This window comes from Hypanus sabinus, chromosome 28 (genome assembly GCF_030144855.1).
Source record: "Hypanus sabinus isolate sHypSab1 chromosome 28, sHypSab1.hap1, whole genome shotgun sequence".
NCBI classification, from domain to species: domain Eukaryota; kingdom Metazoa; phylum Chordata; class Chondrichthyes; order Myliobatiformes; family Dasyatidae; genus Hypanus; species Hypanus sabinus.
The window spans coordinates 7085108-7097523 of record NC_082733.1 but is presented as its reverse complement, the minus strand read 5'-3'; the positions used below and the strand labels follow the sequence as shown (position 1 = coordinate 7097523).

The window sequence follows — 12416 nt, the reverse complement described above, 5'->3', positions numbered from 1 at the left end:
CAGTAGTCAGGATGTGGGATATAAATTACAATGGGAGATAGAAAAGGCATGTAATAAGGGAAATGTTGCCATAATCATGGGGATTTCAATAAGTAGGTAGATTGGGAAAATCCGGTTGGTGCTGAATCCCTACAAATGGAATTTGTTGAGCTTACTAGGCAAATGGCAATCCTGGATTGGATATTATAATAATGACCCAGGTTTGATTAGGAAACTTCAGGTAAAGGAACCCTTAGTTGACAATATCACTTTCCAGTGATCACAATATGTTAGAATTCATCCTGCAAATTGAGAAGGAGAAGCTAAAATGAGATGTATCAGTGTTACAGTGGAGTAAAGGGAATTACAGAGGCATGAAAGAGGAGCTGGCCAAAGTTGATTGGAAGGGGACACTAGCAGGGATGATGGCAGAACAGCAATGGCCAGTGTTTCAGGGGGCAATTCAGAAGGTGCAGAAAAGATACATCCCAAAGATGAAGAAGTATTCTAAAGGGAGGATGGGGCAACTGTGGCTGACATGGAAAGTCAACAAGACAGCACAAAAGCAAAAGAAAAGGCATATATTATAGCAAAAATTAACGAGAAGGGAGAGGATTGGGAAGCTTTTAAAAACCAACTAAAGGCAACTAAAAAGCTATTGAGATAAAAGATGAAATATGAAAGTAAGCAAGCTAATGATATGAAAGAGGATACAGAGACTTTTGTCAGATATATAAAGTGTAAAAGAGAGATAAAAGAGGATATTGGACCATGCTAGAAAATGACGCTGGAGAGGTAGCAATGGGGGACAAAGGAATGGTGGAGGAACTTAATAAATATTTTGAATCAGTCTTCTCTGTGGAAGACATGAGCAGTATGCCAGAAATCCATGAGTGTCAGGGGGCAGAAGTCAGTGCAGTTGCTATCACTAAGGAGAAGGTGCTTGGGAAGCTGAAAGGTCTGAAGATAGATAAGTCACCTGGACCAGTTGGACTATACCCCAGGGCTCTTAAAGAGGTGACTGAGCAGATTGCAGAGACATTAGTAATGATATTTCAGGAATCACTAGATTCTCGAATGGTTCCTGAGGATGGCACTCCACTTTAAGAAGAGCAGGAGGCAGAAGAATTAGCCTGACTTCAGTGGTAGGAAAGAGTTTAGAGTCTATTATTAAGGATAAGCTTTTGGAGTACTTGGAGGCACATGATTTCTTCAGCGGTTTGATCAGAGCATGACTGCGCAAGCGCGTGGTCATCAGCCAGGTAGAACAGTGAGAAGAGTTTAAAAGGAGACAGCTTTATAGAGCAGGTGACAGAGTAGAGGGAGACAGAGTAAGAAGGCTTTGGTTCAACGGGGCTTCAGAGATAATGGGTTGAGGTGAGGTAGCTTGCCTGTGTAGAATACAGACAGGAAGAGTATGTGTGAGGCCGGAGTTCTGTGCTCGGTGTCACATGTGGGAGGTCCTGGAGACTCCCAGCCTCCTGGTCAGTCACATCTGCACCTGGTGTGTCAAGCTGCAGCTCCTGAGGGGCGGCATTAGGGAACTGGAGATGCAGCTCAATGACCTTCGTCTGGTCGGGGAGAGTGAGGAGGTGACAGAGAGGAGCTATAGGCAGGTAGTCGCACTGGGGCCTGGGGAGTCAGGTAAATGGGTAACAGTCAGGAGAGGAAGGGCAAGAGTCAAATACCCCTGTGGCTGTCCCCCTGAACAATGTTCTCCTGCTTGAGTACTGTTGGAGGGACGGCCTACCTGGGAAAAGCAACAGTGACCGCACCTCTGGCACAGAGTCTGGCCCTCTAGCTCAGAAGGGTAGGGAAAGAAAGAGGAAAGCAGTAGTGATAGGGGACCCGATAGTTAGGGGGTTCAGACAGGCGATTCTGTGGATGCAGGAAAGAAACTCGGATGGTAGTTTGCCTCCCAGGTGCCAGGGTCTGGGATGTTTCTGATCACGTCCATGATATCCTGAAGTAGGAAGAACAGCCAGAGGTCGTGGTACATGTTGGTACCAGTGACATTGGTAGGATAAGGGAGGAGATCCTGAAAACAGACTACAGGGAGTTAGGAAGGAAGTTGAGAAGCAGGACCACAAAGGTAGTAATCTTGGGATTACTGCCTGTGCCACATGACAGTGAGAATTGGAATAGAGTGAGGTGGAGGATAAATGTGTGGCTGAGGGATTGGAGTAGGGGGCAGGGTTTCAAATTTCTAGATCATTGGGAACTCTTTTGGGGCAGGAGTGACCTGTACGAAAAGGACGGGAATCCAGGGGGACCAATATCCTGGCAGGGAGGTTTGCCAAGGCTACTGGGGAGAGTTTAAACTAGTATTGCTGGGGGTGGGAACAGAACTTAAGAGTCAGAGGAAGAGGCAGTTGGCTCGCAAAAAGAGAAATTTCGGAGACAGTGTGTGAGGGAGGATAGGCAGGTGATAGAGAAGGGATGCGCTCAGACGGATGGTTCGAGATGTGTCTATTTTAATGCAAGAAGCATCATGAACAAAGTGGATGAGCTTAGAGTGTGGATCAGTACTTGGAGCTGTGATGTTGTGGCCATTACAGAGACTTGGATGGATCGGGGCAGGAGTGGTTACTTCGAGTGCCAGGTTTTAGATGCACTGTTGATCAGAGATAGTGTCACAGCTGCAGAAAAGGAGGAAGTCATGGAAGGATTGTCTATGGAGTCTTGTTGGGTGGAAGTTATGAACAGGATGGGGTCAATAGTCTCACAATTGAGGGATGTCTATTTTGAATAGAGATGAGGAGAAATTTCTTTAGCCAGAGGGTGGTGGATCTGTGGAATTCTTTGCTGTAGATGACTGTGCAGTCCAAGTCATTGGGTTGAGGCAGAGGTTAATAGGATCATGATTAATCAGGGTGTCAAAGATTATGGGGCGAAGGCAGGAGAATGGGATTGAGAGGGATATTAAATGAGCCATGATAGAACAGCAGAGCAGACTCAATGGGCCAAATGGCCTCATTCTGCTGTTAGGTCTTCTGATCTACTATATGGCAAATGTTATATCCTTTGGCTCACAGTGATGGGTTATTTCTCTGATGCATTTCATTTGCTTTCAGATTGACAAACTACAAAGTGACAAAGTCCTTGATCTTGTCCTCAGTGGCATAGCTGAAGGAGCAAAGCTCGAATGTGGTGGCAAATCACTGGGAAAGAAAGGATTCTTCATTGAGCCAACTGTGTTTTCAAATGTGACAGATGACATGCGGATAGCAAAGGAAGAGGTATTTCAGTCCAAAACACCAAGTACTTCCTGTATAAAGTAGTTCGACTCCACCATTCATTGAAACTCTTGGAATGCTATATCACTGCCAATTTCTGTTTAATTCTGAGCATTTCTATCCATTTATTTTAGATTTTTGGCCCAGTTCAACTAATTATTAAGTTCAAAACCATGGAAGAGGTAGTGGAAAGGGCCAATAATTCTCAGTTTGGACTGGTAGCTGCTGTCTTCACCAAGGACATCGATAAAGCACTAACAGTTTCTGCAGCAATGCAGGCTGGAACAGTCTGGTAAGAAAGAATGTAATGTTAACACAGTGGAGATACGACTGTCTAGAGTTAGATCAGCTGCCTAATTAGATCACTCGTCTAACTGATCATTGACCTCCCTACATGATCAATGCACCAGGCCAGCAAAGCTCTGGTTGGAAAGGATTTCTAGGTAGCTTTGTTTAGACATCTTCAATTGTGGTGGATTCACTCAACTCTCCAACGAAAATTAAAAATGAATAAATCTTGCAATGTTTTATTCATGTCTTGCATAAAAGGAGCATAGACTGGGAAATCTTTTTAAGAGCTTTCTTCCATGATACTGTGTTGGGATTGTGCATTTTTAAACACATCAACACTTCTATAAATGTTTGGATTTAATATAGACATCAAGTAGTCAATCACTCAATTCTCAACGAACATATTTAGCAGCACTCTGGGCCACATTTACAATAAAAACGCTGTACTTATCTTTGAGAACAAGAAAAGCAAAAACTTTATCCCCAAAAAATTACCATTTTACACTCATCAATACCATATGAGGTCAGAAATAAGTCATTCAACCCATTGCACCTGTGATATCTCCACTTACATCACCGGCAAATGTTTCACAGTCAAATACTTATCCAATTCACTATTGAATGTTACTGAAACCAGCACTCTTCAGGCAATGTTTCCCAAACCTGACGACTCAGTCACATTTCACCATTCACTGTTTTACCAGATATCTCTGATTGTCGACCTTCTTTCCAATGGAAGCAGTTTCTTCCTCTCTAATCCTTGTGTTTAATACTTCTTTAGATTTCTCTTGATCTACTTCTGCTCATTCATCCTTAACATTTCAATAAATGCTCAACCAATTTCCTTCAAGACGTAGAGTCCTACAGTATGGACACAAGCCCTTTTACCTCACTTAGTCACGCTGTGTGACAAGCCCACCTAAGCTAGTCCCATCTGCTTATGTTTGGCCCATATCCCTTTACCTTTCCTATCTAATGTTAACTTATTCGAATTTACCATTTCTTTTTTCCTATGGTACTTTATATCTAAAGCCAGGGAGTCCATCTACTTTAGAAGAAACCTCCATCTTGTCCTATCACTCTCAGAGACTAGTGCATGTCTGTTTGCATGTCTCCAAATCTCTCTGTTTCTGTATCCCTCTTCAACATTGCACCATTTAATATATATTGTCTCCTTTGTTGTTCCTTACAAAATACATCACTTCACACTTCCCTGCATTTAATTTTATCTCCCTTGTGTTTTAGCGGTCTGTCTCTATGTGTTGCTGCCTTTCTAACACATTATTTTGAGCAGTGTATGGATTTCAGATACTGTGTGTGGGGAGGACAATCTTTCAACAATGAATTCAAGCTGTCCAAATCAGCTGATGTGCTCTTGCATCACTCATTACTTCAGGAACTTGGCAACCCTGATACAACGCTGGCACAAGCCATTGCCCAGCCTCCTGCCTCAGATGGCTTCCAACCTCATGTAGTATGGTGGACTGTTTCAGTCAATTCTTGCTGATGAATAAACTATTCTCAGGCTTTAAACGGAGTACAGGTATCAAATTTAACCGAAGCTTTGATGACAAACTCTGCCATCTTCTCCAACTCTTTCTGATGCTATTTTCTACCTTGTGTTTTATTCAAGATTAGCGGATTCCAAGGTACATAATAATAAATGAGATCGTTGTCTATTTATAAGTTAGAGAAAACAACTATTTTTGTACTATCAGGAACTCTTTTCATCTTCGAGTATTTTTACTTCAAAGTTGATGAAATGTGTATCCATTTCATCTGAGTTTGAATACCTTGGGCTTTTGTAGTGAAGTGGAATAGATAAATGGATCTGCTGTTGTCAGTGACTAAATGGGCAATGTCACGTGTGTAAGAATGATAAAGACCAGCTTCATTCTTTGATTGAAGGAACACTGGTTGGGTTGGAGGTTCGGGTGTGGAGGGTGCACAAATTTATGAAGAATTTTATGGCTTCTTTTCCTGTCATGTTTTCTGCTCCGAAGGCTGCTTAGAAGCCAGCTGTAGCCAGTTCCATCCAGCACCTCCCTCCTCAGGATCCTATGGAATAGGTTTCTGAAAAGAAGAACTAGAAGTCAGCTGATCAGGAATGATTGGATCTAAGCAAAGAGTAAAAAGATTGATATAAATTATCACGGTGCTTTCAGATACAATTGCAAGTTATCTCTCGTCCAGATTTGAAAAGTTGAACTTAATTATATGCTCAATAGCTAATCCAAAGTAAAACACAATATTTGGGTAGTCAATAATGAATGTACCAGTAAAAGCATTGACATGTACACAAAACACACATTGCTCCACTCTCACACACATCCAGAGTTGCACAGATCCCACCACTTCATCAGGAGATTGGCAAATTTAATAATTAGTGAAAAGCAACTGGATTTGAACCTAAAAGTGCTTTTTCTGCCATCTAATTTGTTGTGTACATCTGGGTCGCATCAATATTTATTCACAGCAGCTAAGCTTGTACTTACATGTCTACATTTTTAGCCTGGTATTATACATGGCTGCAGCCTTTGTACTGGGATGTATTTTTAATAAAGGGTCCATCACCCACCCGTAAATGAAAGGCAAATGAACTTTAATCCTATTCATTACCTAGTATCATGTATAGAATCTTGTTTATTTAAACAATTTAATGAAAATAGTTCTCTTAAAAAATCAGAAAATGCTAAAATACGCACACAGTCATGATTATCTGTTAATGTGCATGTTTTACATACATAAGGTCATTTTAGAAACATATTTAGCGAGGTTGATAACAGCAAATCACAAACTCATTAAAAGCATGCTCCAAATTGACTCACATTTTAGAAATCCTGGCTTAGCACCAAGGAATTTTAAGGAGTGGGAGTTACTCCAAGAACTGAATCCACTCCATGATACTATGATTACTGACACAGGGCAATTTTTCATTAAGGTTTTGGAAGAGAGCTAAATTGTGACATAATTTAAGTTTAGACCTGCTATCTGTTCTGATTAGTTTGAGTTTATTCTGCTTGCATCTTGTTAGTGGTGCTTCCCACCCCCACTTTTTCATTTCACAAATTTCCAGATTTTGCTTGTCCACAGCAATTAAATTCACTGTCATGTGCCATGCGCCAAGCTCTCCCGTGAATTCTGTTACAAATCATCCTTGACTATTTCTCCAGCAGTCATGCTTGTGGACTTTGTAGTTAAAAACGTTTCTCTGAACAGTAATTGAATTCAAATTAAATTCATTCTTTCTTTATTGCAGGATTAATTGTTACAATGCCTTAAATGTCCAGAGTCCCTTTGGAGGATTTAAAATGTCTGGCAACGGCAGAGAGATGTAAGTAGGTCTACAGACTCAGATTTCAAAACACCGAGTTTCTCACCAAAGTGTGCTGTTGAATTTCTGCTGACACATCCACTGATGAACATGAACATTAAGCAACAGTAAAATTTTATGCTATGAAACATTTAAATTGTATTTTTTTCAAGAAGTGACAACATTGTATTAAGTTAGTCAATCATGTAATGAGTTATTTTTTATATCTTCAGGGGAGAGTACGGACTAAGGGAATACACTGAAGTCAAAACTGTGACTGTCAAAATTCAGCAGAAGAATTCTTAAGCATGCTGTGAGGTGGACAAAGTGAATCCTCTCACTTACCAGCAAGACAAACACACACAACAGTGGTTGTGCAGCATATGGTTGAAGCTTTATCTTATAAAATGTAAAAAAAATATACTAGTGAATGTATATGTACCACAAATACTGTGTATTTGAAGAAAATACAATAATCTCAGCAAATCCCCGAGTGCTTTCATTAAATTGTTCCCCTTCTGTCACCCTTATTCTTGCATAATCCATAAACGGTGGTCTTGATACACCATGGACTCAACGGTGCCACTGGAACTGTTGGATAACTTCTCATTTCTTTCCATTAATTTGAGACTTGGCATTCAGGATAAATAATGCTTGATAAAAAGTGATGCCAGAGGGTTTGCCTGAGATCAGCTCAGAGCAGTGGCCAGTGTAAGAGGAGGTTAAAGGGTGGCCCCCATGACCTTTGCTCTTCTTTGAAAGTGGCCGTGGAGAAGCATAAGCAGAAGAGGAGAAATCAAAAACCTTGTAAGTGAGCTATATGATTTGGGATGTTCTTTGAGTAGTTCCTCTGGCTGCCCAGATATAAGTACGGTGGATTCCGGTTAATTGGAACTCTTCAGAACCTGTACCTTTTGGCCCAATTAAATGGCTGCCCCAATTAGCCAAGGTTTCAAGGAAATAGTTAAAAAGATATAAAAAAGACAAATCACTGTTTAACTGAGTAACAGTTAATTAATGAACTACAGAACAAATTAGAACACTACCAATACCACCACAGTAGTATAAAACTGTATTATTTCCTAATAGTTATTGACGGAGGAATTAATCCAGTGTACGCTGCTGTGAACTTTTGATTTACTGTAAATTAACAAAATCAGTGCAAACACCTAGTGTAGTTAATGAACTGCCTTTATACAATTTTTGATTATTGCATCCTCCAAATCTTCATTTTCATTATAACATTCAAGATGATTGTCAATGCCTTCAAATTTTTCATAGTTTCCATCTTACTGAAGTAGTGAAATGATTTCATTTTCACTCCCAGCTGTCTCTGGCATCTCCAAGCCTGAATGCTTGAAATCACAGTGAGTAAAACAGTTCTGAATTATCTTCCTGCTTATTTCTCACCAACTATCAGTGACAAAAATCACTCCTTTTTAAATATAAATCCACACAATTGATGCTACTTAAAAACCGTTCCCTCTAAGCACGGTGTGGTGTTTAATGGCCACACAAGGGCACGTGACTGATGCTATTTAGCAACTGTTTGTTAACAGTCTCCTGCCCCAATTAAGTGGCATAGTCCCAAATAAATGAATGGAATCCCAGCTATTTTCTTGATTAGTCTTTGTTCTTTAAGAGTTGTCCCAAATATGTGGTAGCCCTAATTAACTGATGGCCCAATTAACCAGAATCCACTCTATTTCAGTACCTGTGTGGTGTTTTTGTTGTCAGTACACTGGCCATTTCTCACAGACGCTGCCTGCCATATAGAGATTACTGAGAATTAGAAATTTACTCCAAGCTATCCTTCCCCTCGTTCCTCCTTAAAGACATTAGGCTGGAGATCTAATTCTTTTGGCATGCACCACCTGGGAATGCCCAGGAGGCAGAGAGATTCTGGAACCAGGGAGGGCTTAGGACAGAATTGAACTCTCCAGTCTTCAGTTCCTATCCTGTCACCTGGAGATTCTGGAAGACATCCAGACGTGACTGGGGTAGTGCTGGAGGTTATGTCTGCCTGCATGGGTCAATTTTGAGTTTTTAAACAGTGGCAGATCCCAGTTTGATCAGCAGCCTTGTGGCACTATATACCTCCCCATAATCCTATTTCTTGCAACTCAAAAGTCGATGATTCAACAGATGAGGGTAGTTCCACCTGAGACTCCCCTACCCCTGCATCACAACTCATAACCTTATACTTAAATTCCTTGTGAAGATTCAGCTTCTCCTTCTCTCTTACTGGCCTCACCAACTCTCTGCATCGTAATTTCTATTTTGACCAGCATTCCCATCCAAATTAACTTGTTTGAGTCATCTTGTACTGTGTTCAAACGTTCCTGATAGCTGTAGTATCACGCTAAAGCCATCTGTTACGGTAGTATGGGCGGCACGACTTCCCCCCCCCCTCGGCCTTAACAGGCCAGGTGGGTACCTCAGCGGCAGAGCAACAATGTCGAGGGCCATTTACCACCAGGCAAAGGATCCCACTACTGGCCCGGGCTCAGGGTCCGTGTGAGGGAGAGGATAAAGTTTCTATTTCCCACCTTGCCCACAATTGACCTTGGTGCTAGGGCCAGTATCCTCTGTCTGATTACAGACCGACAGTGGACAACTTTCTGACATCTTTTGTGACACATTTCTAGCCTGTAATCTGGTGTTGGTAGGAGAGGGAAACTAACTATCACCAGGTCAAAACAATATTTTACAATTCCACAATGCCCAATACAATACCCTTCTCATTACCTACAAAGCCGTAAGATGCAGACACCGAGGGGTTCCCACACACTGTTAGTTCCAACAAAATGCTCTCAACTTTTGCTCTTCAAGCATTTGTCCCAGAAAACCAGGCCGAGCTCCATTTATTTACGGAGTCTCAGTGAGCAGCCCGCATGACTCCAGCTCGTACCTCACCAGAGCGTTGCCTTCTTGTGGATTTGTTCAGCCCTGTTCACCTCTGAAATGACAATAAATCACCTCCCCACACCATTTGGCTCTTAACCGCGTTCTGGTGAAAACAGTGCACGACTCTTCCAGGCGTTCTCCAAGGCCAAAACAAACAAGGTTTCCAAAATGTTAATTTAGAATGGCAGTTCTGTCTGAAACACGCCAGTTCCCCTTCCAGCATGGGCTGGGTTACCACCATGTGGGTGATTAACCTTCACTTTTCCATGTGGGATAACACTTTGATTTTGGATGCTTTGGAAAGCTTAAAGCCACTGAACAATGCATCTTGCTGTAAACTAGACAGCAAAGTCTGACCAGGCACCAGGCATTCTTTAAATAACTTTGACTACTTTGGACATCTGATTGATTTAATATATATTGAAATGTTTCCTATTAATTACTATAGAGAAAGAATATTGCTTGTGCTAGATGGGTGATTTAACCCCAACTTTATATTGTACCGCAACATTTCTAAAATGAAATTCTACTATTGGGTTGCTGAACATCATTAAGAAATGAGGCAGCAGGTAGCACAGATCATTGAGACAAAATTTCTTTATCAACCATGGACTCTAAAATGAGAGCCAAAAAGAAATCAAAGAATGTATGAAATGAAAATGAAGATGCCAAAGTACTTGCAAACCTGTTTCTGCTTTAAATAGATCATTTTTGTATTGATGACTTCAATGACAGTTAGTATGGTCAAAGGACTTCGGTTAATCCAATATATTATCAAAAGACTTGGAAAATAAGAACAGGAATAGTCCATCCGTTCTGTTCTAATACATCTGCTCTGCTTTTGAATAAAGTCTTGCTTGAACTTACACATCAATTCCAATTTTCTGTCCTAATTCCACACCCTCTGATTCTGTTAATACCCTAAATTCCATTGATCTGAGTATTAAGTGTTGACAGCCCTCCAGAGTAGAGACTTGCTTGTCGCAGAACTAAACGGATGAACCCATGTCCTGATATCATGGTCCTGGTTCAAGACTCTCCAACTCTTGCCATTTACCCAGCCAAGCCTCTGAAATATTCAGTGAGGTCACCTTTCATAATCCTTATTCCAGGGAGCAGAGATGTTCATCAACAGTCTCACATATTTATCAAGAGCATAAGCAGGGGAATTTCATGTAAATTCATAAGCATTTATCTGTTCCTAAAACTGTCATCTAAAGGCTTTTGTGCTTTTGACATATTTTTTGTTTATAATCACAAGGAATGTTAATCTATTATTGTTTTAATTCATACTTTTCACTCCACCTATGAAATCTGAGCATTAAATTTTACAAAGTTTCACCATTTGTACTGTCTTTTAGTTTTTCTGTTTTAAATCACCTATGGCTGATGTCACAAAAAAGCAATAATGTGTAAATCCGTAAACTTTTATACACTGATTGAATGACTGCAACTTTCTTCTTGATAACTGTATTGCAGTTTTGAAATCATGTATATACAATTATGTACTATGAATATATAAAGTTATTTTCTATGCTGTTTTTCATTAAAAAACAAGACATATTTAGTATCAGTGTTAAAATTATGCAAAACCCGTTTGACTGATACTCTGCTAATGGTTTAGAATGGAAAATTGATTGCATTGTGTTGTTTACGATAACACCAATATAAATAGTCCGGCAACGGGAGACTAGACCCCAGTGTGTCCTCGAAACATTGTTCCCATTACCTAAGTTTTATGCATTACAGGAAGACAGAAGTCTTGAATGTAGAGGCTGACACCTTACCCTTCACTATTTTGTTTAATAAATACAGAATTTCACGGTTGGAGCCTCATCCGTCTCTCCTTTCCCAGAGCTACACTCCAATGAAAGTGAGCTTCGTCCTGGAAAATGTACACTTACACGCCCAGATCTGACACCCACCATGAGTTAAAGCCCCACCAGAAATTTATGATTAAATTATCCGATTGGATCCTTCCCTACAACTAAATATTATTAATAATTTTTATTGCAATGTATGAAAGTGCATTAACTGCTCAGTATCTTGACTTTTATCATGCTAGAGTTGAAGTGTAAATAATGTACGCATGGAAAAGCCTGCATAAATATTTGGTTACTTGAGTATACCCAGAAATAGAAGTGAACATTTTAGCAATTCATCCTACAGCTAATAAAGGTTTTGTTTTGTTAAGATGTCTGTGATCTGTCATTGTTATTTTTAATGAATTGTGAAAGAGAAGATGTTTGAATTCATTCAGTGTGTTTGGAGATCTGATGTAGAGAAGGCACAGCAAGAAAGCTCACCTGTGCAGTTGATTAAGCAAAGTTCCTTATCATTGTGAATAGGCAAGTCATTTCATTCCACCTTACTTCATCATCTAGAGAAATTATCTCCTTTGCTGCTGCATCAGAACTCCCACTTGGATGAAATCTCTATCACAGAATTCAATCTGTATAGAATTCACACTGAAAATATGTGTAACTTGTGCACCTTGTTGTCACAATTTAAAATAGTTTTCTGACTTCATCTCAGCAACCGAATGCACTCTATAAACCACGTTTGAAATTAGAGTTGTAGAAGCCTTTCCTCTTTAGTGAAGTACACCACTTCTTGTCACTGATGAAATAACGAATGAATTTCCATCCCAGGTCACACTCTGAAGCATCTGAACATCTTTCTGCTTCCTT

At 40.3% G+C, this 12416-nt stretch overlaps 1 protein-coding gene across 1 annotated transcript in view; it reads left to right on the top strand.

Moving 5' to 3' along the window:
• The window catches only part of aldh1a2 (aldehyde dehydrogenase 1 family, member A2), a 101317-nt gene extending 89396 nt beyond the window's left edge, over nucleotides 1-11921 (top strand). The window contains exons 10-13 of the mRNA XM_059952558.1: nucleotides 3054-3218; nucleotides 3350-3507; nucleotides 6766-6840; nucleotides 7053-11921. Coding sequence (XP_059808541.1) covers nucleotides 3054-3218; nucleotides 3350-3507; nucleotides 6766-6840; nucleotides 7053-7125 — 471 coding nt within the window. The 3' untranslated portion in view covers nucleotides 7126-11921. The remainder of the gene's footprint in view (nucleotides 1-3053; nucleotides 3219-3349; nucleotides 3508-6765; nucleotides 6841-7052) is intronic.
• Nucleotides 11922-12416: the final 495 nt, after the last annotated feature.